We start from the raw sequence: 24,811 nt of genomic DNA on the forward strand, positions 1-24,811 counted from the left end.
TATTTTATTGCAAATTATTTTTCTATAATTAATTGACAGTCACAATTATCTGTTAACTCTAAAATATTCTAACAGATGTCGATACTTGTCGACTGGATTGAGTAAGTAATCAATAGATGGCACTGCTATGGTAAACCGACAAACGTGTCCATTTCAATATCATGATTACCACGTGTTATTGAGGCTAAAGTATAAATTAAATTTATTTTGTAGTAAACGAAATGTGCCCCCTCCTATATTCAGCGGCTACAGGTGCTTCAGTCGCGATTCATGAGAATCGCGACCGGTGCGCCCTTTTATGTGAGAAACGTCGATCTCCACCTGGAGCTCCCTATAGATGAAGTTGGCGTCCACACGCCACTTTGACAAGGCTAAACACCATCCCGATCCGATGGTGCATAAAAGCATCAACTATTACCCCTTCCCGACAAAAAAGGCTCGTAGGAGGCCTCGACACACACTAACGGATCCGGACGATCCAATTACCGTAGCTAACAATAAATTAAAAGCCGCCCGCGCGGCCAATACTAATAAAAATAGCCAATCACAGATTAGAGTAAAAAACCGCCTTCACCGGGGAAGGCGAGGACCTTTACTTCGCTCACTCCAGTGACATTCTGTCCTGCCCTTCAGGCGATTGACCACCCCGCAACGGCCCAAGCCGAGGTTCGAGTCTCACAGGAGACGCCCTTGCGCTAGCCCCTGGATAAAACGCCATTCTGGCCGAGCTACGCTCGCCAAAACAAACTCGCTGAGCTGTAAAGGCCCTTAAGGCCAACAGCGAGATTCCATACAAAAAAAAGTAAACGAAATACCGTGAAATTCAATTATTTCTACTTTTTAATTTTTGGTGTTAGCATAGCCAACCACGTGTTACTTAGACCGAAGTGTAAATCAAATTCTAATTATCGTCACTATACGATAATACAGTCTCGTACAGTCGAAATCATTCTTTCGTGTCACAATATTAAGGCTAAATAAAACCACATTAAGGAGAAACGAAGTTCGCGGGGGCAGCTAGTATATAATATATTTATCGATCAGCATATTTTTCTTTAGTAGCTGTACAAAGCCTTACATATGAAATTGGAGTTTTGTATGGTAACAAAAGTAGATTTTTTCAAATAGAATATACGTAATTTATCAAAGTATGTATCATTGCTATATATGTACTTTTGCCGTCTTGTCATTGGTACCTTTTCTAACTCAAGCATTCGTACGGGAATCAATAAAATCTTATATCTTGGTGGTATATTATAAAGCTCCAAAACATAGGTATATTTATATTATTCAGTTATACAATGGTAACTCAGCTAATGATTTATAAAAGTACAACACTTTCTGTTTTTTTTTGCGTGTAAGTAAGTCACGTAATAACTTGCATTTGCATTTTTTTGTTATAGGTATCATATTTTACTTATTAAAATTGCAACTTTAGGTAAATATATATATGCAGATTATTATTTTCTTGCGTACAGACCTGTCTGGACTAAGTGTGCGTTCCTGAGATCGTAGGTTCATACCCCAGCTGGATTATGCTGTGTAGGCAATAAAGCGCGTAGTGGGAAAAATGGCTTCTCTCAACTTAATGATTGATATGTAGTAATTATTAATTTTTGTAAAGCATTTTTTATACAGACAGCCAAATCTTTAAAGACAGTGTAATACTATAGACAAAAGGCGAGTGTTGCTATTGGGATAAAGCGTAGGAGTTACGGATGGAAAACCTCCTCCTCGAAAACGGGTAATCAATGACAATTTATATTTTTGGTCCCATCAAGACTGTAAACCCGAAGCTACCTAGACATAAAATTCATCAGGTCATGCAAATAAAACACCAATAATTACATACATTATTTATTTATGAAAAAACTCGCAATGCAAATTCCTTTATCAATACGAAGTTAAAAATATAAAAAATCAGTAAAATAAAATGTTCAGTCTATATCACAAGAACTTAACTAAGGATTACAATTCACTTACATACGCCAATTATACACTTAAATACGTCAAACTTTACAGTTCAATTGTCATCACTCAGTTGACATTTTACAATTTCGTTTTCATTAAAAGACCTAATTGTTAAAAATAACCTCGAAAACATCGAGCAAAAGCACTTTCGCAAATTTACATTTATACAATTTCATATTAAATTTGACATGTCTCAATGAGATTCAAACCGTTTCATAGCCTACTAGATGCATTTAACAAAGATGGCGATTGGATGTTTAGGGCTTCTTTCTAAAATTAACAATTATGTACGATATTTGTTGGACTAGCATTACTCCGAAAAGGTTTGCTAAGGCATTCAAAAACAATATATGGATAAGCCAGGGTTGCCACTCGTACCTTATAATAAAGTGTGGTACGGTTTTTCGCATATGATTGCGTGATGATTTTGATGTGATTTCTTCAGTCGTATTTCGTAACAGGTTTAAGTTTAGATCGTAAATGCTGTGAAATTGTTTAGTTAAGATTTAATACAAAATTCAAAATAAAAAATATATTTTTTAAATGATAAACTAACTTTGATATACTTAAGTTAAGTTACACACATAGGCCGCCCCAGGGCGTTTCGGGACGCCCTATATATATTTAGTTAATAATTAGACCAAATAACAGTAATCATAGCACGCTTGAAGCCAAAATGAACGCTTTACTTTTTCCCACACTCATACATTGTAATATAACATTATCGTTGCCGATAATGTCCAGTAGGTCGACTACACTTATATTCTTTATAGGTAAGATAAGTGTCAGTTAGACAACCTTTAATAAGTCAGTTTTTTGTTAATCCAAGCGTCGCAACCCCACTACCCCTAAGTTTATGTTATAAGCTCATGTTTTAAACAATTAAAGTTACATTTAACATACACTTGAAGTTTGAACACCCTCTAACAAACGCCATCGAACTAAACACGTGATAGTAATTTATCATTAATAATTTGTTGTAATAAAGGTGTCTGTATACAACATCACACTAGATAAAAAAATATACAGGGTTTAAATACATCTAGTATGCTATACCAGCCATGGTGATCATACAATAACAAACTTATTACTCGAGTAATTTAGAATTGTTTTCTATACAAATACCTAACAGCTTCATCACGAATGCAATATTTACTATTCAGTAAGAGACATAGCTTAATAATCCTCAATATAATAGTCTTATACTACATCAACTACAGACTGTTGTGAATGACTTGAGTAACAACTAGCGATATTAAAATAAATAAAATGAGTAAATTACATCTACATTCTGGCACTAATATCTATATCTACTGTCAGTTTAAAACTGTCGTTCAAGTCATCTCATGAACAGTGAGACGTTTTAACTAACGGATAACAGTTAGTAACGTCGAGTAGTCCATTACATTCCTAAAGTATCTAGAGACAAATTATTAAAATTATCAATATATTACCTAAACACTTATAAAATCTAAATCTTATGAATAAACAAAGCCTAGTGCAACCTTTTTCATTGACTACAATAGCATACGACAGCGTTCTTTACTATATTCAATATAAATGATTTTATTGCACAGAATTAATTATAACGGACTATTAAAAAATTACATACAAAATGTAACTTAGATTTTTTTTCTGTAATATCATGTAAACCATAGAGCGCTGGACTGGACACGAAAATTTAGTTTATCGTAATAATCTTGGATATAAATTTCTTTTATACTTAATGAAATAATACTTAGGCCCGTATACGAGAAGCTCAAGTCAATCCATTTTTATACTCAATTTGACAGCGCTCCAGACGAGCTGCTGAGATACGAATATATTTTAAGGCAGTGTTTCCCAACGTCCAGTCCACGCCCTACAGGATGATTTATTCATAGGGGGGGGGGGGGGGGGGTTCTATTAAAAAATTTATTATTTTTTGAGAATTCAAGTTTTAGTTTATTTTAATTATGTTTTGAAAAATTACTGTTTTTCAATAACCTTTTCAATTCCCTAGTAATTTCTGCCTAAAATATATAATTTAAGAAAGGTTAAGGCATGGCACAAAAACGGTTGGGAATCACTGCTTTAGACGCAATAGTATAACACTACTGACTACATTGGTTGATAATTGATTTCTGAAGCATTAAAACCTGCAATGTACATCGCTCAATACGATAATAACTCACACGTTCGTAATGTGGTTCACTGCACAGCACAGGTTTTCGATTTGTTCTTATCCAAACTAAGTAAGTACCTATGTACATCTAAGAAGGATTTGGCATGCCATGGCAAAAGTTTCAGTACTTTTCAACTTGAACCCTAATTAAATATTAGGAAAATTTACATGTGTGAAAATGACATGAGAACTTAAGACGCAAGACCACATCTAACAACGTTCTCACAATCGAGAAGCCAGCGATATTGCGCACGCGATGAGTTGCTGAAAATGTCCACAGAGTCGTGTTTCATGAGAGTATTATTGTAAATTCGACACAATTTGTTCACAGTATTGATCACAAACATTTATAAAAACACCTTATTATTATTTACTGAGCCTAACATACGGAACATTTTGCTATGTTACTCCACAGAGGTTGTTACGATTTTCGGTCGCAATTTTTCTCTCCATAAAAATCTTCCTCAGAGTTCAAAGAATAACATAAATACTGGAATTGGTCCAGTCGTCTTTGTGTATTGAGCTTTGAGATACATTTTTAAATATAACTACAAAAGTATCTGGTTATATATAGATATTTTTATGATGTGTATATCAATCTGTGCGTATGTAATTAAACTTTAAAAACGGCTGGATTGATTTCGATAGTGTCTTTCGACAATTAGATGTATTATTAACAGAAAAAAATTGTCTTAAGATTGGGTTCTCACTTAGTGTAAGTAATTGACTAGGAAGTGAATATAATACAAAATTTGGTTTAGAGATTACTTACTGCTCACTGGATCGGGAACTACTTAATAATACAAGGTCATCCACATTTCCGAAAACTACGTATTACCTTAGAGACCGTAGGTATTATTTAATAAATTTATATTACGCAAGTATCCGTGTTTGCGGATGCCCTTACCTACTTAATATTAAATGCAAAATGAGTATATAATCAATAACTTACCAAAAAGTCACTAATAATTACGTCATTGAACGACTCAAGTCTGGGATGAGTTTTGAGATTACTCATGAAGTGGATAATAAAAGCTCGTTTAATAAGGTGAATGGAGGAAATAGAATCATTACCAGGAAGCGAAAGGAGAAAAAAAGACACAGACGAAGAGAGATATTTGGAAAGAGCTGGAGTAGGCATTTACCTATGAACGGTACTGAAGGAAGGAATATTCGCATAACAAAAAAAAAAATATATAACAAAGCTGTCTTTAATTTTGTATGTAGAGACAACCAATGTATATAATTCGTAACGTTTCCAACGTTAAATTATAATTCATAGATATTAGCAAGAGTTATGTAATAAATTGAGGGGCATGGGGGATTATAAAACGTTACGATTGGGGGCTTTGAACTACACGTTACAGAACCTGTAAGCAGGGTTATTAGACACTTATATTAAATAACATTTTTAGTAAATTAGTCTTCACTTAGGTTAGATCGTAATGTTGCATGATGTCTCAGTGAAGGAACAATGTATAAAAAAATATTTCGACTCTCCGGCACTTTAAGCCACGTAATTGTGACGTTTAGGTAAAAAAATGCTTCATTTGGTGGTGTTTTGGAGGATTAGCTAAGAAAAATTATTACACAGGAGGGAGTCAGAATCGCAAGAAAGAAGTAGCTATTTGATACCTTCGAAACAATTATGTACAGAAAAATGATACAGGGGTGTGTCAGAAATAGTTGTTGTGAGGGAGGTGTAAAAATTGTTAGTGTGAGGGGGGTGTGTCAAAAATTGTTAGTGTGAGGGGAGTGTGCCAAAAAATGTTGTGGTGAGGGGGTTGTGTCAAAAATTGCGTTGCAAAAGCTAATCTCAAACCGTACTCAGATTTGAGTAACGCATGAACTTCTAAATCTATAAATGCATCACCTGGTTACTTTAAATGTACACTTAGCCTAGTCCTTGAGACTTTTAACGCCGAATTACAAACTAAAGTACAGCCAGCAACAAAGACTTTTAAATTAAAATAAATCAGCGCTACAACTCTTTTAGGTCTGGGTCTCATATTTCTGTATCTTTTTCGTGATCATTTATCAATCTAATAGGCAAGTAAATGATCGGCGTCCTGTGACAAACGCCGTCGTTTTTGGGTCTAAGGCAAGCCGGGTTTAGCACGATGTTTTTATATCCGTTCGAGATAATGTTAAATGCGCACATAGACAGTCCATTGGTACACAGCCGGGGATCGAACTTACCTTACCTTAGGGATGAGTGTCGCACGCTGAAGCCACTAGACAAACACTGCTCTGTTCAAGTGTCTTATAAGGAAACATTAAAAAAAAACAGTTGTCAATGTTGCCCACTGTACACTAAATAGAATTTTGTTTCGAATAGGACGTGAATTAATGGACGATTTTAACTAATATACACTAAAAGCTAGTTACAATACGACTAATTATTACATAATAAAAAATCACATACAATATATATAAAAATCCCTTGTATGTTGTCGCTGTTGGCGCTAAACCGGAGCTAAGAGAAATTTTGTATTTTGAATTGTATATATGTATATTAAATTTTTTATAGGACACAGTTCATATATTTTTTTTATTCACAAAAGTTAACCAAATTCAGATTTTTATCCCACAATCTTGTTATATATAAATAGTCGTATTGTAACTGTTCCTAACTATTCAGTCTTAACCGCTACTCTATATACATAATGGCAGTATCGCGTAGCTGACGGTTTACTCTTAAAACTAAATATGGCCATACTTTATTACCCCTTTAAGAAGCCTAGTGTGAACTATCGTTACATTATCGTAATGATCACGTTAATCTAACGTTTGTTAATGCTTTTTGACTCGAATCATTCATTGAACTGGACGCAAACCATCCTAAAGGAATGCCCCTCATGAACACGTTAAGTAGTTCATATATGTTGTACAATGTGACATCATTATTATTTGATTCTGGCAATTCGTAAGGGAGTAATAAATATAAACAATTCTAAACTACGATAAATGCAAAAATTACAACCTAATATCTACATAATACTCGTTGTATAAGTTATAAAGTTTTTACAAATGCATTTCTTATCCCACTTTTAAACGAAACATTGACATTGAAAAAATTTAAAATACTTTGATCGTGTTGCATGTCACGTAACAATGAACGTTTCATGTTAGATACACATACACTTCCCTTTAGATTTTTTGTATAATCAATACTGTACTAAAATGTAAATGCATCAAAATGACGTTTATATAAAATTATTAAAATCCATATCATTAATTACAAAGTTATACCTATAATACTTAAAAATGTAACCGAGATAAATCTAAGCCGAAAGTACGACTGCAAAAATATCTTATTGCATTACAAAATTCAAATGTCAAGTGATATTATTATTTTAATTGATTGGTCTGACTATCTAGACTAAGTAAGGGAAATGTGTGAAGTCCCAATGCAGCAAACACTTTTCCAAATCTCTTTGGACCATCTAGTAGTAGAGTAAGCCATTAATTTGTATCGAATCGTATGGCTAATAGTTACATACAAATAGTTTGAAAATGGAAATAACAATTCATTTTGGAACTAAACGAAAGCTCGATGCAGCTTTAGAATACATATTTCAATATTATACGTGTTAAACTATCGTCGATACGATACGTGACATAAACGTGAAATCGTTATCGAAAAGTGTGTACTAAGTGGATCCAAGGCCTCTCTTAGTCTAAAGTGTCAGAGTTATTCAAAAGTAACGAAAAAAATTATTCGTTTAGTTCACTTTTGTCCTTAGAATTTTGGGAGACAGTTTCGGCTGTAATCTCTTGTATTATAACAGATATATCTTCGCACACCTCGGAGAATTGTGGCCTATCTTTTGGCGAATTTGTCCAGCAACGTTTCTGAAACAAAAGGTATATTTAAAAAAAAGCAGGTTCGACAATGCAACTCAACAATTAACGAGGTTTTTAAATTCGTTTAAATTGTTTTAAAGTATTTTATTGTATATATATCAACTATTAGTAACAATGACTCAAAATTTCTGGGAATAAAAATCAAGTTTTTATACGAATTTTATTTCATTGGTAAAGGTATTTCACATAGCCCTGAATAGAAATTACAAAATCTCACCAATAAAGCCGCCAATTTCTCAGGCATCGAATCCGGAACATTCCATTCAAGAGTACCATTCTTGAGTCTTTCAAGCACTGAGTTGTCGTTCAGTTTTGCAAATGGTTGCTCAGCTTTTGTATAAATCTGGAAAATAATTGGTGGGTAGATGAGAAAATTATTTACCTATTAATTTATTATTATTATTCTATTATATTTGTTTATTGTGTTAAATTGGTAGTCTTACCTCCCAAATAGTGGTAGCAAACATATACACATCGGACTTTGTGGAATAATCTCCTTCTAAGACAGACTCTTGAGGAAGCCAGCGGAGTGGAATTACCTTAAAAAATGTATTTACATTACATTATTTATGATTGGTTACATCAGACTCTCTTCTCTTCGTTCGCATTAACAACAGTATTTTTATTTAGCTTTTAAATTCATCGTGATTTAAGTTATATGAATAAATTTTCTCGTTTCGATATATACAGTGGTTTTATAGCTATGTACCAAGATATGGAACACTTTGCTATGAGACCTCAGAGTTCCGAATAAATAATAAAAAGATACTTGAATTGGTCCAGTTAAAAGACAAGTACTCATCTGTCTCTTTTCATCACGACGTTAACACAATTTGAGATAGTACTAAACGCGATTTTATTTTTATTTATATAGATCACAATCGATTTGGAATTTTATCCTATTGTTTTTAGCTTTAGAAGATTTAATATAAAATTTGATAGACTCTGCTAATATCAATCTATCAGTGACATCTATTTTTGAAAACGTTAGATGATGTTTAAATGCCAAATATTATAAGATCACATACCTGGTCATGCAATTTAAAGTATTCGTGGGAATTGGGTCCTCGTGTCAGAGCTGGGAATGACAATTTGAGTTGCAATTGTGACGTTATCAGACAGTTACGAGCTGCGATGTCGCTGTAATAAATGTTATGAAGCTGTCATTAAATATGTGCATGAGGTAAATTTATCAAACACATAGTTAAAAAGTGGCGGTGTTACTAGTTTTTGATTTAAGCCCTCGATTTGAAATGTAAATTTAGAATTCAATAATTATCTTATAACTGTTCTTTGTGTTACCTAATTGAATAAATTTTAGAAGTGAAACTTCTTTATCGGCGTTGTAAAAAAAAATACCGTCACATTTTTTGGTTACGCATCACATTTTTCCTTTACGCGCCATCTTTTTCTTGTCCCTACCACGGTTGATTCGAAGCCATTAATAACAAAAATATATAATAACGAAAACAATGATAGTAATAATTATATTACAATGGATGAAATTCTGTCATAATCTTAGTAGTAATGAGGTAAAATGTAATAATTGTATTATTTGTATTCATGTCTATGATAACAAAGCCTTTTGTTTAAAAAAAATTAATTTAACTTTATTTAACCAATTTCTGTAAAGTTGCATATAGTAAATCATTTTTCGAAAAACAAGGTCCTAAAGAAGTTTCACTTCTTACGTGTGTACACTAGTACACGCACACATTTTTTATCCTATTTAGACTTTAAATGTACTTTTTGTGAAAGAGAAGTCCTATACATACAGTTCAGTATTTTTTAACCTTATTCATACCAACTTGTACGTAACCAGGCACGCAATACCGGCCGATCATAATAACCAAAATAATCAACGAACGACCGGACGCGTTCGAAACGCCGCTGGACAGTAAATATTTTATATATGCAATAAATATTTCATTATTTAGTAAACATTGTATAAAAATAATAACCAAGGCAACAAAATATATTGTTTGAATGATCAAGAACAGCTTACCGATGCGTCATCCGCTTACTGGCCATCTTATTGACGGCAGCAGCCAACTGTTGGGCCAAAACCACTTTGTGCAAGTGTTCCAGGGGTGGAACTGAGTGCTGGGGTTTGGGCAACGCGTGGGACGATCCCACACGAGCTATGTACTCCTCGTTTTCTTCGTCGGTACGGGTCGCGATTAGGAACGTTTTTAGATCACCCTGTGTTTTATAGAAATATTAAATAATTGTATTAAGTATGTTTACTTATAAATCATCATACAATCATCATCATGTGTCAAAAATATCGACACTATATAGAATTTATGTGATAACTGATTTGATATACAATATGAAATAAATTATATTATTGAAGTTAAATTTGGAGAAAAAAATACCGTCTCATTTTTCAGTTACGCGCCATATTTTTCTCGTCCCTACCACGGTTGATTCGAAGAGAATCGAAGCCATTAATAACAAAAATATATAATAACGATAACAATGCTAGTAATAATTCTATTACAATTAATGAAATTCTGTAATAATCTTAGTAGTAATAAGGTAAAATGCAATAATTGTATTACTTGTATTCAGGTCTATGATAATAAAAGCCTTTTGTTAAACTTTGTCTTATTTAACTTTATGTAACCAATATCTGTTAAGTTGCATATAGTAGATCATGTTTAGAAAAATAAGGTCATAAAGATGTTTCACTTTACGTGTGAACACTAGACACGCACACAATTTTAATTATTTATTTAAATTTCGTTGGAAGAAATACATTAATCACTCTCATAACGGGGTAGATTCGGACCGCGTTATAGGAACTCGTGTTGTAAGAGTATTCTCGTAAAACTCAAATTTTATATCATAATTGAAACAACTTGAAAAATCACCGGATTATCTGGGGGAAAATAACGCGTTATACGGTTTACTGTACAGTACAAAAATAATTAAATAAAAAGGAAGGCAACTCGGCTTATCGCTTTCGAGCGCTCTCTTCTAGAAAACCATTGTAATTTTTTTATATACCAAAAAATTGATTTATGAAAATTAATAAAGTCAACAACTCACCCAATCGGTGTGTTCAAGTACCATGTAATGTGGATCTGACTCGTTGCACAAACCGAAAAGTCGTGAAATATTTTCATGACGAACTCGGCTGAACAGGTCAAGTTGGCGACGGAATTCAGCAAGCTGATGCTGTAAAGATTATTGAAAATAAACATTTTCAGTAAATTATTAATTCAGTAAGTAAGCCTGGGGACTTGTACTAGCCGTGACCAACTAAAGCGAAACAAATTTGTATATAAATCTTGGTCAGGTGACCATTCCCATACAAATGTGACTCTACAAAGTCTTAGCTGTCAAAAATAATTTAATCAATGAGCAGTATTCGGCTTGTGGCTTTAGTGCGATTCTCATTCCTGTAGTAGATCCATAGACTTAAGTGCAAATTGAACTCCCTCGTATGACGAAGGAAGACAGGAAACCAGCATGCATCAGACCAGTGGTTCCCAACCTTCCTAGTGCCCTTAAGCCTTTCGAAAATTGTTATTAAGAAACTTAAATGGTAGGAAGAAATCATTAGCAATTTTTTTATTAACTATAATTCAAATTACAAATAATTTTAATAAAGATTTTTCTAGATTTGTAGGTATTAATATTAATCTATTATTTTAATTTTGTGAGATGCTCTTGATGCTTGCTGCACAGAGATAAGGTTCCAATTTGATTAGCTTCAGTCTCATGTCTCCATGTTGTGTCCAGCCGATTTCGACACTGCCTTAGACCAAAATCGATGACATGTTAGGCATAGGCTGATCATATACTTGCCTATTATTTATTTAGGAAACAAAACAGACACATTAATATAAAACAAAAATAAAACATAAAATTAACGCATAGGAGATATCAACAAAAAGTTTCACTGAAATAAGATACAAAGCGAAACATGACAGCAGAACGTTCTTTTTTACTCCCCTGCCAATGTGTCCAGGGTCTTTCTATCTCTCAAATTTTACGTTTAGAAGATACAATATATTATTACAACAATGTAGTTCCCGATTGGTGTGTTACGCGTCTCGCGAGATACGCAGAACACAGCAGAACGTTAGCTAAGTAGACAATACAACACAAAATTTATAAATCAGGAGAAAGACAATATATATCTATAACAAGAAAGATACAAGGCTTAGGACAATAATAGTTACCTTAACCTGTTTATTTTTTTTATTTATCTTTATTTTACAAAATAATATAATATAATCACAATATGTTATATTAGAAAACCTTTGTTGTTTGTATTAATGTAACCATAGCAGTCTTGTTTAGGAGCGCGACAATTGCACATAAAAGTAGTTTTTAATTTACTGTTTATGTTGTTGCGTTAGGCTATCTAATATCTGATTGAGAAGACCATTTATTAGCCGCGGTAGCAAATACCTCAACGTTCTCTCGCCATATACGTTGTTTGCTCTCGATGTACAGAGCCGAATCTGCGTACCGCTCGAGTCTTTACGTCAAGCTCCACTCGTTTTTTCATGTCATCTCGGACAGAGTGCTCGACTAGAAGATATTAAATGACGTTTTCAATTATTTCATCGTGTTTAAAATTCCTCTTTCTTCATTCTTATATGAGTCGAGCACATTTCTCGAGACAACATGTTTGAGTATTCGCGTTTGGAGGTTATATTTAGGTTGAGATACGTTGGATAAGTCCTACCGTACTTGATGACTGACTCGCAAAACGCGTTGTAAAGTGAAAGTTAGGTTTTAAATCGGTTACGTTTTTTGAGTATTGTTATTTGAGCCAAAAACTGTCGTAGCTTATCGCACACGTGTTCTATGTGTTGAGGCAGTGGAGTGCGAAAATCGATCGGTCGATATTGGTGGCAGAATCAAACGTAGAATACATTCTGTGAAGAGGCTCGCGGAACCCAATGTTGGTTCTGGGATTCGGAAGGTTAAAGGTTCCTCATACAAATCCGATATATGAGGCCAAGGGAAATATGGGTATTGAAATAGCATTTATTTTACCTCATCCTTAGTATTAAGGGCTTTGATCATAACAGCTCGAACTTTGGGCTCTGTGTCGGGATCGTCTTTGTTCCTTAGCTTCTTCACTTGCAACAGATCCAGCTTAGCAAGATAAACATCACCAAACTCGCCCCGACCTAGAAGGGGTCAAACAAAAATGGTCATTGACATTTTTTTTAACCATAATAAAACAACTTTATTAGTTGAATATTTAAAAAAGTTTCAAAACTATAAATGAATTAATTCCGAATAATAATAATGTTTAATACAAAATATATAGAACGGTGTTGGCCTAGTGGCTTCAGCGAGCGACTCTCGTTCCTGAGGTCGTAGGTCCGAACCCCGGCTATGCACCAATGGACATTCTTTCTATGTGCGTATTTAACAATTGGCAGCCTAGACGGCGTGTGTCAAGCACAGTAGGGTTAATCACCTATTTGCCTATTAGATTGAAAAATGATTATGAGACAGATACAAAAATCTGAGGCCCATACTTAAAAACGCTGTAGCGCCGCTGAACAAAATAAAAAACTGTCAAAAGGGTCACAAGAGCGTTGCCAGCCTTTTAAGAGGAACGCTCCTTTCTTGTAAGTACGTTATATTTTTTTTACATAATATCTTTTGGTAACAGTGACTTATATACATATAATTATGAATTTTAACCGATAAATACCGAAGTTTTATTTTTTATTAATATTGGCAAAAAATGATTTGTACTCACCTAAGGTTATCTGTTCCGTGATCAAAGACTTGGGTATCGAAAATTGTTCATAATGTCCAGACTTTTTGGAGGCGCGAGACATGACTGACACCTCGGAATTATCCGCACCTGAAAAGTATGTGTATACGTCTTTATTCTACACCTGGGCACCTGATGGTATGTGATACTGCCAACCATGATCACCGTCACCAGTCCGGCTCTTTTCTTAAAGAACCCAAGGTCGAACGGTACTCCCACTGTCTCTTTTCATTAAGGAGCGTTCAAGTATAGAGCGTAACGAATTTTTTACTCCTCTTGTAAAACGTTACGATGCGGGGCGGGGATTGAGTTACGCGTTATCGTGGGGGGGGGGTGGTGGGGGGGGGGGGTGAAAGAGTGTTAGTTTTTACGGGTCCATTAGACCTATGACCTATTTCTAGGATTTGGGAATATAGTGTTCCTTTCTTACAAGTGAAACACATACCGCTATCCCGCTCATGCAAGAGTCGACCATTGTGCAACGGAGCACCGTTCTGCACTTTCTTTTCTTCTCCTTCTTCCACTAATTTCTCGCGACCCTCGGCCATCTCTAACTCTTCTTTTTCTCCCGCTAAAAAATAAACATATTTTTTAGTTATTCATATTTGGATTTAACTATGGAAAAAAGGATGACTACACCTCTTGCTATGGATTTTCAAAACCTGGTCAAAGACAGTTTTCTTCTTGACTAGTCCATTACCAATTAGTGCTGATGTACGAGGCACTGAGAGCACACGCCAACGTTTGAGAAATATACTTAAGTGTTACCTCTCTGTCTGCGCTTGAGTCTTCGTCGTCTACAGTAAACCATAAGAGCCAGGACGAGGAGCATATAAGCCCCAGCCACGGATATGGAGACGAGCACAGCTTTACCCGCGACCCCGCTTGACTCTTGTGGGGGCATGTCGTTTTCTGAAGCAATAATTTAAATATACAATAATGTCATGTTCAATATAAAAACTCTTATTCAGATAATCTAAATTATTTTATCTTTTTGTCTCTTTCCGACTAATTGTATTAACTCTGTACGGGCACGCGGAAGTTGTATTTTTTATTAATTTTTGGAGATTCTTGCCCCCCCCCCCCCCACGAAACGCGCCGTAACGTTTCTGTATCCAATAGTAAAACGATTCGTGACCAAGACCAGTTACTCTTTATACCTAAACCTTACCATTATGTGGTGTAAAGTACTGGAAAGTGCAAAATAATAATAACAATAACGCGTAATTAATCCCCGCCCCGCATCGTAACGTTTTACAAGAGGACCCCCCCCCCCAAAATTCTTTACGTAATACTTGAACACTACCTAATTTCTAATCGATGTTTCCGAGACCCACGCCCCACTCTGATTGTAGGCAATCAATCAAGCAAAAAGGGGGATAAAAAACAACTTGGGACTGCAGCTAACCAAATTGGAATCTAATATTAAATCTCTGTGCAGCATCAAACGCGATATGCGTTAAATAAAAAAAACTTTGTTAAATATGTAATTTCACTTTTTCATTAATTTTGAAAATTTACTGACTGTGTTTCGTTAGCAATTTCCTCCTCAAAACTATCATTTAAGTTTCTCAAGTTAATAAATCTAATTTTCAATATTAAACATTATGTATGTTACGAAAATTTTAGAAAGACTAACGGCATGTCAGAATAACTTTGGAATGGCCTAAGGACCCTTTGTCTAGTAACTTTGGTAATTTCAAGGTTCAAAGGCAAAAATATCAATGTACTGTGAAAGTAAGTACCTGTATGCACAATGAGCTCCAGTTCTGCTCTTGATAATCCCGCGGCACTGCCTGCAGTACATCCATATCTGTACGAGTCCTGCTCAGTAACATTGTGAATTTCAAGCGTTCCGTTGTTTAGGAGGAGAATTCTGCAAAATAAATTTAATGTAACTAGGATGAAATTATCTAAATTGCGTATGCCAATTATGCAACAACATCTCAACATAAAATTGAAATTCGTAAATAATTTATAAAGTATTGCATACACAGCATCTCATCTTTGTTATAAGGGACACATTTTCGATAGTCTAGCTTAAAGCTAAGATAATCAAACACTATTTCTTTAAGTTAAGTAATAAAACAAATTATTTCATAGGGAATTAGATGAACAGTATTCTGTCTGAAAGATGTAATCAATATGGCAGTTTCCTCGCGACATTGTCCTTCACCGAAAGGCGAGTGTACGTACATAGACAGAAAGTCCATTGATGCATAACCAGGCGTTGAACCTACGATCTCAGGTATGCAAACTAATTCAAAATTAGATTTGAAATAAGAGAAGATATCTTGCTTCAAGACCTATCGGAAGAATGCTCTTCTATTAGTGATGATATGATAATTTACCTTGCGAAAGACGCGTTGACGCCATCTTCTGTATCAACACCATCATCTGGAAATTACACCAAATTTAAGATAAGCTCAAGTCAATTGTGGCTCTTTGGCCTTTGTGATGACTTTAGTGGAGGTCCGTGCTTGAAAGCAGTGTCGCTGTCTTGACTATTTCAAGTAAATTCTGTTCTATGAATTTAAAATGCGGCTTTTAAGTAAGATATTTGTTTATATAGAACAGGGGCCAACGGGCAGGAAGGTCACCTGATGTTAAGTGTCTTCGAAAAGACGAATAGAGACCAAGAATGTTTTTAGCGGAGTTCTTTAGTACAGTGTCTCGTCACTGAGACCGCACCGAACATTACTAAGTTACTTATAAGTAATTTAAGTGTAATTTTTTCGATAAGTGTCCAATAACACTACTTACAGTATCTAATAAGGGTTAGACACTGTGTTCTTGTGTTCTATTTTTTCACTTACCACTCTTAAGCACTTAAGACTAACGTGTAGTAGTTAAATAAGAGAGTTAATTCAATATCTAGACAGTTAATTAAATGTCGATATTCAATCAAGTCGCTAGCATTTTGATATAAATAAAGCAGCGTCGAAAACGTTTTACTATCTGTCTGACCGACAGCCAGCGTGTTGATTAACAATGTAAAACAAGACTCCGCCATGATTATTTAATTTGTTATTGTTATTTCGGTGTGATCGTGAAGAACTGAGAGCTTGGATATTCCGTGTTTTGCTTTATTGTAAATGGTTAGGTTAGGTTAGTCCTACTGCCTAGGAACGTTTGGTAAACTCGTTAAACGTTTCGTTCACTTACTTGTCTGACGGAACTTTAGCGACTTGATTGAATATCGATATTTAATTAACTGTCTAGAGATTTAATTAACTGTCTAGAGATGTAATTAACTGTCCAGAGATTCAATTAACTAGCTGATTTAACTACGTTACTGCGTCATATAAAGCGCTTTCAAAATTGTACTCCGTTGACTGAAAACAAACAAACTTTACTCACTCTGAGGTGTCAAAATAGTTCTGTTCCTGTCCCAATGAATGGTGGGTGGAGGGTCACCAATGGCCTTGCAGTTCAGTGATATATCGTCACCAATCCGGACATGAACTTGCTGGCCTGCTGTGGGCTCTAATACTCGGGGTGCAACTGAAAATTCGATGGGGCTTAGACAACTTAGGTATAGAGGTGAGACCAAGAAGTACATAGCTACAAAACACATATACTCATATCGGCATAACCATTAAAACATATGAAAACATATGTTTGTCTACTAAACTTAAGTTATCGTGATTTATGTGTCTTTTTACTTTTTATTTTAGTTTGGTTTGTTTTTTTTGTTCCTGTTTAGTTTTATCTTAATAACTGTGTATAACATGTATTTGTACATATTTTTGCACTTCTTGCCTATCTTATTTTTTTTCTTTACTCACAGTGGTTGCCTCGAAGAGATCGCTCGAAAGCGATAAGGCCGCCAGTTGCCCTCCTTTTGATTTAATTATGTTCAATTTTTTTTTATATTGTATTGTAACTAAGTGTTAATAAATAAACTATAAAATTCACAATGTATATGCACAATACGTTATTTTTAAATTTAACATGTAGACAAGATAACGAGGGCAGAACTCGGCGTGGACTGATTTGATTTTACATTGTTAATTTATGAGTTTAAAGTCAAATGGGGCTGTCAGTACTGCTTCCGTATATACAGCAGATTTAAAAAAAAAAAAATAATGAATCGTTTCTTTGCAAAGAAAGTGGTAAATTTAGATCGATTATATATAAGTCAGCACAATCAGACATGTATACGCATGCAAATGTCATATAATATTTTAAGTTATTTTTAATTATTGTCAAACTTATAGTATAAATAATCTTCCACATTTTAAAGCTACTTGTCTTGAAATGTAATCCCCCTTGACAGCATAACAGTGCACTACAGTCAGAAATTTAGTATTGGAAAATACTAATTTAGACAGATAATATACTACTAATACGCACATCTCTTTAACAAATTATGAGCGCGTAACTAACAAAGAAAATTGGCAAACACGTAATCCAAATTGTGTCTAGCATAAACCAAGCGAAACAAAAGTCAATGAAATGTGACAATCGAGTCTAAATGGATCACCCTCATTAAAATTTATTAAATAAACAATATGTATTTTGAACGGCCTATTGCGTAGACTGCCTGTAAATTGCGTCAGGCAGTACTCACTGTCTGAAAGACGACAACATCCCTATTTCTTTTGAAACAATCATATTTACGACATCGTTTAGAACAACATACCGGTTATATTGACCAAAATCAAAGGTCCCGGCTGAATTCTATTTTATTAGATACTTAATAACAACGTCATTGGCTGTTACGACTATCGGTTTTTACGACCAAATATGAGTTATCCCTTCGATGTCGTTATAATAGATTTTGACTGTATATATACAACACATTAATGATAAATTCCTCACCTACAACATCCACAGTGATCTTCGCGGTGATGGATTTATCACCATCAGTGGCTTTACATGTGTATTGACCAGCGTGTTCACGTTTTGCCTCGGTGATGAGAAGCGTGCCGTTGGATGATGTAATGCTTTCGGGTAGAGGCTCTTCGTCATTCTGATATAAACAGGTTATGATTAAAAATATAGACTCTTAAATGGCTGGACCGATTTGAATATTTTTTTTATATACATTTGCGCCGCAGGTGGCGCTGGAGTCGGTATCTAGGTTATATATCCATACGGCAATTCAACATCTGGTATATATATCTCTTCTGTGCATATGCAAACTCCTACACCGCTGGACAAATTTTGATGAAATGTTTTTTGTGTGTTCAAGTGGAGTCGAGAATGATTTGCATTATTAGATGTTTTGTATGTAAAATATAAGTTACCGTGCAGTTAAATTAAAAGGAATTTCGATAAAAAATAAAATAGTTTGAACACTTTTTTTCAACTAGATATACTCAGCTTCATTTCACAACTGTATGCTAAACTTTAAAATAACTAATTATTATGAAGTGCATATATCTATCTATTTTATAGATTATATCCTTAAATCAACAAAAATATATACAGCTAACTATAATATATATTAAAACAAATTCATTAATCACGTGAACCTAAGTCATAAGCTTAACCGTAAAAGTATTATATATCTTGAAGGCTACCGTACCAAGAACCACTGCACAGTGGGAGCCACACCCCCAGCCACTTTGCAGTGAATCTTTCCAAGACTGTTTAGTTCCAACTTCTTATTATATGGAGCTGGTTCGAAACGAAGTGCGCCATCTGAAACTTTATAACATAATACAATTTAAAGAACGCAGGCTTATATGTATTAATTGGGATTAAAAATGGGCCAAACCATCTTATTTATTAATTAAAGTACAACACATTATATACAATCATTATTTGCAATACTATCTACATTTATAAATGTCAATTACGGTGAACATAGAATTAACAAAAAAATGTGTGCGTGTACACACCTAAGAAGTGAAACTTCTTTATGACCTTAAATTTATGAAAAATCATCTATGATATGCAACTTTAACAAAACGCTTTTATTATCATAGACATGAATATAAATAATACAATTATTTCGGTTTACCTTATTACTACTATCTTAGTAGTATTACAGAATTTCATTAATTGTAATAAAATTATTACTATCATTGGTTTCGTGATTAATTGCTTCGAATCAACTGTGGTAGGGACAAGAAAAAAATGGCACGTAACCCAAAAATGTGACGGTAATTGTTTTTCCAACGGCGATAAAGAAGTTTCACTTCAAAAAAATTACTTCCAAAATAGAAAAATGTACAAATTGTAGTTTGTACTTAGTAATTATTTAAATATAAATATACTTTTTTTTATATATCGAGCAAACGGGATCACCTGATGTTATGTGATATAGACCTATGGGCGGCGATATCACTTAACATTTATCGTCTATACGCTCAATGCCAGAAGGCTCGCGAGTTCGCTTTTAAGAATTGATACGCTCTTTTTTTGAAGGAACCTACGTCGAATTAGTTCGGAAATAAATTAGCGGCTTCATTCGGATTACGTACCCGCATTTTTTAACAATAAATTAATATTAGCAATGCGTGAACACTTCCACGTATAAACTACCTCATTATGATGAATTTTAGTATGCCTAATAGTCCTGGGATCGATTAAGCTCCTCTCCCGGCTATAAAACATCCGGGAAAGGTTGATAAGGGTTAATAGGGTATAAGAAGTACGGAATATATTAAACCGAAATTAAATACATAAAATATAGATATAAAGATAAAGATATATCATATTTATGTTTAGATTTACCAGTTGTAGCAGCTCGATGCTTCCGTATCGGTTTGTGGCTGTACAGTTTATGCCCATGATGGAGAGCCTCTGTAAAGAAGTTATTATTATTGAGACACGAGAGCGGGGCAATAATTATATATTATTTTATTAATTAACACTTCGTTACATATACAGTACAATTAATATAATACAATAAATAGGTATTTTTCAGACAACCAGTATGAGAAAAAAAATGTGTTAGATAAGACATAAGATATATAGTTACTATGCCAAACTAATGGAACAAATCAAATATATTATTATATGTGAGTGGCTTCAGCATGCGACTCTCATCCCTGAGGTCGTAGGTTCGATCCCCGGCGTGCACCAATGGATTTTCTTTCTATGTGCGCATTTATCATTAGCTTGAACGGTGAAGGAAAACATCGTGAGGAAACCGGCTTGTCTTAGACCCAAAAAGTCGACAGCGTGTGTCAGGCACAGAAGGATGATCACCTACTTGCCTATTCGTTTAACAAATGATCATGAAACAGATATAGAATCTGAGGCCCAGACCTAAAAAGGTTGATTAATTTTTTATTTATTATTATATGTAAAATTATTTAATTATTTATGTTTAAATATTCATATAAATACATACAGTGTGGGGTTCAGTCCGTATGGTGCAATGGACATCTACCCTACAGAAAATATTAATTTATACGCAATTATTCTTAATTTTATTTTCACAGCCGGGTTTGAACCGGGACCTAGAGGTTTGTCTAGACTTCTCAGTCTGTATCTAGATCTCACTAGCTAAACACGTCTTTTTGATATTGCCCTGCTCTAACCTCCTATCCTTATTGATGTTTGTCAAAACCGTTAACGACGACTTCGTTAAGAAAACGATACCGGTTATATTGACCAAAATCAAAGGTCCCGGCTGTTACGACTGCCGGTTTTTACCACCAAATATGAGTAGTCCCTTTGATGTCGTTATTATAGATTTTGACTGTATTAACAATATTAAAAGGTACAATGCCAATGGGGCCATTTTTTTTCAAATTCGTTTTAATTTCCTCTTTATCAATTTTTAATCATTAATTTTTGATAAATTCTTTCAAACCGATGTACACGGCGTAACAATAAGTGATCGGCAACAAAGACAAGATTTTTTAAAATAGATACAGAACGTAAATTTGTTTAGGTGCTTGTTTTGCTGCAAAAAATGTATGTAAAGATAAAAATTCTCAATCGAAACTTAGGGTTTAGTCTAACAATTTTATAGATAAATAAATTTTCACATCAGTAAAAACTCCGAAAGGAAACCGAGTACGGACGCAGTTTGTTTTATTCCGAAAATAGTTTACCGCTAAGTGTTAACACGACCGAGTACTTATAAACATAGACAGATGTATCGGCAGATCAAAGGGCTAATATTATAACACGAAATGCATATAGACGCAAAACGTATATAAAATTCAATTGGATATTAGATTTTTAATAGTCAAAAGTGAAAAAAGGGTGAAGCGAAGTAGTGTTTATATTTTTATTATTGTTTTCGTATCGCATTGCAAAAAAAAAATGCCGTTTGTTTGTAGTACGTGTCAAGTAAATAATACGTCAGACTTGTGCAACGCCATCTTTTGGCGTTTTTGAGAAGCGTGGTTTCTTACAATTATGGATGTTTACCTAAACAGAATTAAAAATAACAATTTGTATAGGTTCTCTATGGACTAATACATAATCTGTGATGTGATGATTTTTATAGTTTTGTGGAATAGCCTACTGACTATGTAGATTGATAAATATTTTATGTACATATATATGCCTCCAAAAGAGGGACGTAAGTCTATTATAAAGGAGGTACTAACGTGATTGTTACCATGGTTACAATGGTATTACTACATAAAGAATCCTTCTTAAAACACGGAACTTTATGGCATAAACAAATTAAATGCCAGACGGAAAACTATTGAAACTAATTCTTTCAAATGGCAACATTCATTCAGATGTTGATTGTCAGCTGTCAGAATGTGGTCATCTGTCAAATGTGCGTGGTTTAATTATTTGGTATTATAAGTTATACGTTAAGCCAGATATTTTTTCAAATTTTACGACAATTGCCTATAAAATAATTCTCGAATTCGTAAACCAGCGAAATAATTGTTTTGACTGAACTGAAGCCGTTAGAAACATTCGTAACATAATAACTTTTCAATATTGAATGAAAATAGTGTGGTCTAAACGCGGTTAGCCGGGCAAGTTATTGTAAACAGATGCCTTCAAGGCGGTAACATCAAAGGGATTGGAATATCCTATCTATCTGTTGGGTGACCATTTGGTTCGAGTTACTGGGATATTGTTAGTTTAATTTCAAATTCTAACGGCTGTGAAGTTCCTACATCCAGTTTCATTGCGTGTCGCACTGTAGACAATAAGTAATAACACTTTGAAATAACTTACTGACTTGTTTTGTTTTTTGTAAAACGGTTAAGTAATAAGCTTTTTAAGGACTTATTACGCTCTTTTCTTGAAGAACCCCAGGTTGAAATGGTTCGGAAATACTTCAGTATGTAGCTGGTTCCACATAGTTGTGGTGTGACGAAGAAACTGCATATATATATATATATGTTATAATTTAATAAAACGCCTTCGTTTGGCCTAGTTGGGCGTAACTCCGAAAACAAAAGAAGTTAGCAAAATATACTTGACTCAAAATATAGATTTATATATATGTATATATAAGACTGTTAGTCGTAACAGTAGAAATAAAAATGTAGCACAACGCATTCACTGCATACTGTGCTCTTGCATTTTTACAACACGAAGCAGGCATTTGATATTTGTTTTAACTTTTCTGTTGCAGATTAGGTTAAATTACCCACAAATACGATAACTATAATTAATAAATGCAGTAACTTGCAGTGTAATGTGTATTAAAATTGTCAGTAAGCCTAGTAAGTATTATAACACGGTACTATCATACATACACGTAACGATAACGATAACTTAATATGAGAGGGTGATACCTAGGAACCTAACAACCCTACTTCTAAGCCCTACAGATGTACCCTAACATAATAATATATTTTAATAATGTGATATTTTATTACTACAAATGATATAAGAAATACTTCAATGTAAAATTCCTTTTGAGACAAATTTGCATATCATTATCTGTGGCAGAATATACGATCTTTAGATTGTACCATCAAAACATTTTTGTTTCATATTCTTCCAAATAAATTATTTTTATTATAAATAAGTACAGGATGTCTGCACCAAGAGACCTGAGGTAACGTAGTTGTACGGGTAGGATCAGAGGTTCAAGGTGGTGGGATTATCTCAAAGCTATCAGGCATCACTACGATAATTAAGAGCTTAAATACACTTGAGTCGTGTTAGTCGTTGTTGAGTGAGTTAGCTGGTCAAAGTTCAAATAATACATATTTCAAATTCCTGTTATGAGCAGTTCATGTATCCTATCTTCAGCTGTTAAAATTTGGAACAACCACGTGAGCCGTGTCAGCAGTTGTTAGCAAGTGAAATCTGCAGAAAATGTTAATTAATTAATGAATTCATGTATATATATATAGAGAGAGAATTACACAAAAATTGATAAACCGCAAAAATAAAATTTGCAAGGAGTCGTCACAAAGCGTGACGCCAGGGTAAAACAAGCAGGGTTGGCTTAGTAGCTTAAGAATGCGATCTCATCCGTCTGAGGTCATAGGTCCATCCTGCTGTTCATCAATTGATATTCTTTCAATATGCGTTTGAAACATTCTCTCGAACGTTGACGGAAAACATCGACGTCGTCGAACCAAAAAGTCGACGGGTGTGTCAGGCAGTGGAAACTGATCACCTATTAGCTTGGCAAATCAGTCCTGAAAAGGTTGTAGCGTCATTGATTTTTTTGCTAACCATGTTAACTAGGGGTCTTAACGAGTACAATAGAAAAATATTTTCTTGAAAAACCTAACAGTTAACTGGGCCGCTATTGTGTGAACGTAGAAGACAATAGTCATACGACAATTAGCGGTTCCCTACTCCCGTTGTGGAGAACTTAAGGTCTGCATAACTAGCTAACAATTATAACCATTCATGAGAGACTCGTGTTTATGTTCTTATAAAACACAATAGACCCTATATTTCGCAATAGTTCTGTGTCTGTAATATAATAATATTATCATATAGCCTATCACGAAACTGGTAAATAACTAATAATTACATATCATGAGATCCATCACCGGAATAATTCCCAAAGAGAAACTAGAAACTATCAATTAAATTTGTGATCAATTGGCTTAAGGATACAACAGTGTACCAGGCTCATAACTCGTTCCTGACCTACAGTAATAATCCTGAATAAGTAATTTTTCTTTTCAATAAATTGTTTA

General features: G+C 34.2%; 1 protein-coding gene across 3 annotated transcripts in view; it reads right to left on the minus strand.

Annotated features, from left to right (window-relative positions):
* Nucleotides 1–6,921: 6,921 nt before the first annotated feature.
* Nucleotides 6,922–24,811, minus strand: part of LOC123720266 (tyrosine-protein kinase-like otk) — a 45,999-nt gene continuing 28,109 nt past the window's right edge. For 2 of the 3 annotated variants that reach the window (XM_045676807.1, XM_045676806.1), the window contains 16 exons: nucleotides 20,448–20,516; nucleotides 19,294–19,415; nucleotides 18,585–18,735; nucleotides 17,121–17,264; nucleotides 16,112–16,157; nucleotides 15,506–15,636; nucleotides 14,529–14,672; nucleotides 14,206–14,331; nucleotides 13,743–13,850; nucleotides 13,022–13,158; nucleotides 11,057–11,185; nucleotides 10,008–10,204; nucleotides 9,031–9,142; nucleotides 8,446–8,541; nucleotides 8,220–8,345; nucleotides 6,922–7,990 (listed from right to left, as the gene is read on the minus strand). In XM_045676807.1, coding sequence (XP_045532763.1) covers nucleotides 7,853–7,990; nucleotides 8,220–8,345; nucleotides 8,446–8,541; nucleotides 9,031–9,142; nucleotides 10,008–10,204; nucleotides 11,057–11,185; nucleotides 13,022–13,158; nucleotides 13,743–13,850; nucleotides 14,206–14,331; nucleotides 14,529–14,672; nucleotides 15,506–15,636; nucleotides 16,112–16,157; nucleotides 17,121–17,264; nucleotides 18,585–18,735; nucleotides 19,294–19,415; nucleotides 20,448–20,516 — 1,976 coding nt within the window. In that variant the 3' untranslated portion in view covers nucleotides 6,922–7,852. The remainder of the gene's footprint in view (nucleotides 7,991–8,219; nucleotides 8,346–8,445; nucleotides 8,542–9,030; nucleotides 9,143–10,007; nucleotides 10,205–11,056; nucleotides 11,186–13,021; nucleotides 13,159–13,742; nucleotides 13,851–14,205; nucleotides 14,332–14,528; nucleotides 14,673–15,505; nucleotides 15,637–16,111; nucleotides 16,158–17,120; nucleotides 17,265–18,584; nucleotides 18,736–19,293; nucleotides 19,416–20,447; nucleotides 20,517–24,811) is intronic. The other variant, XM_045676808.1, reaches the window with a different exon arrangement.

The sequence above is a fragment of the Pieris brassicae genome, chromosome 2, assembly GCF_905147105.1.
Source record: "Pieris brassicae chromosome 2, ilPieBrab1.1, whole genome shotgun sequence".
NCBI lineage: Eukaryota > Metazoa > Arthropoda > Insecta > Lepidoptera > Pieridae > Pieris > Pieris brassicae.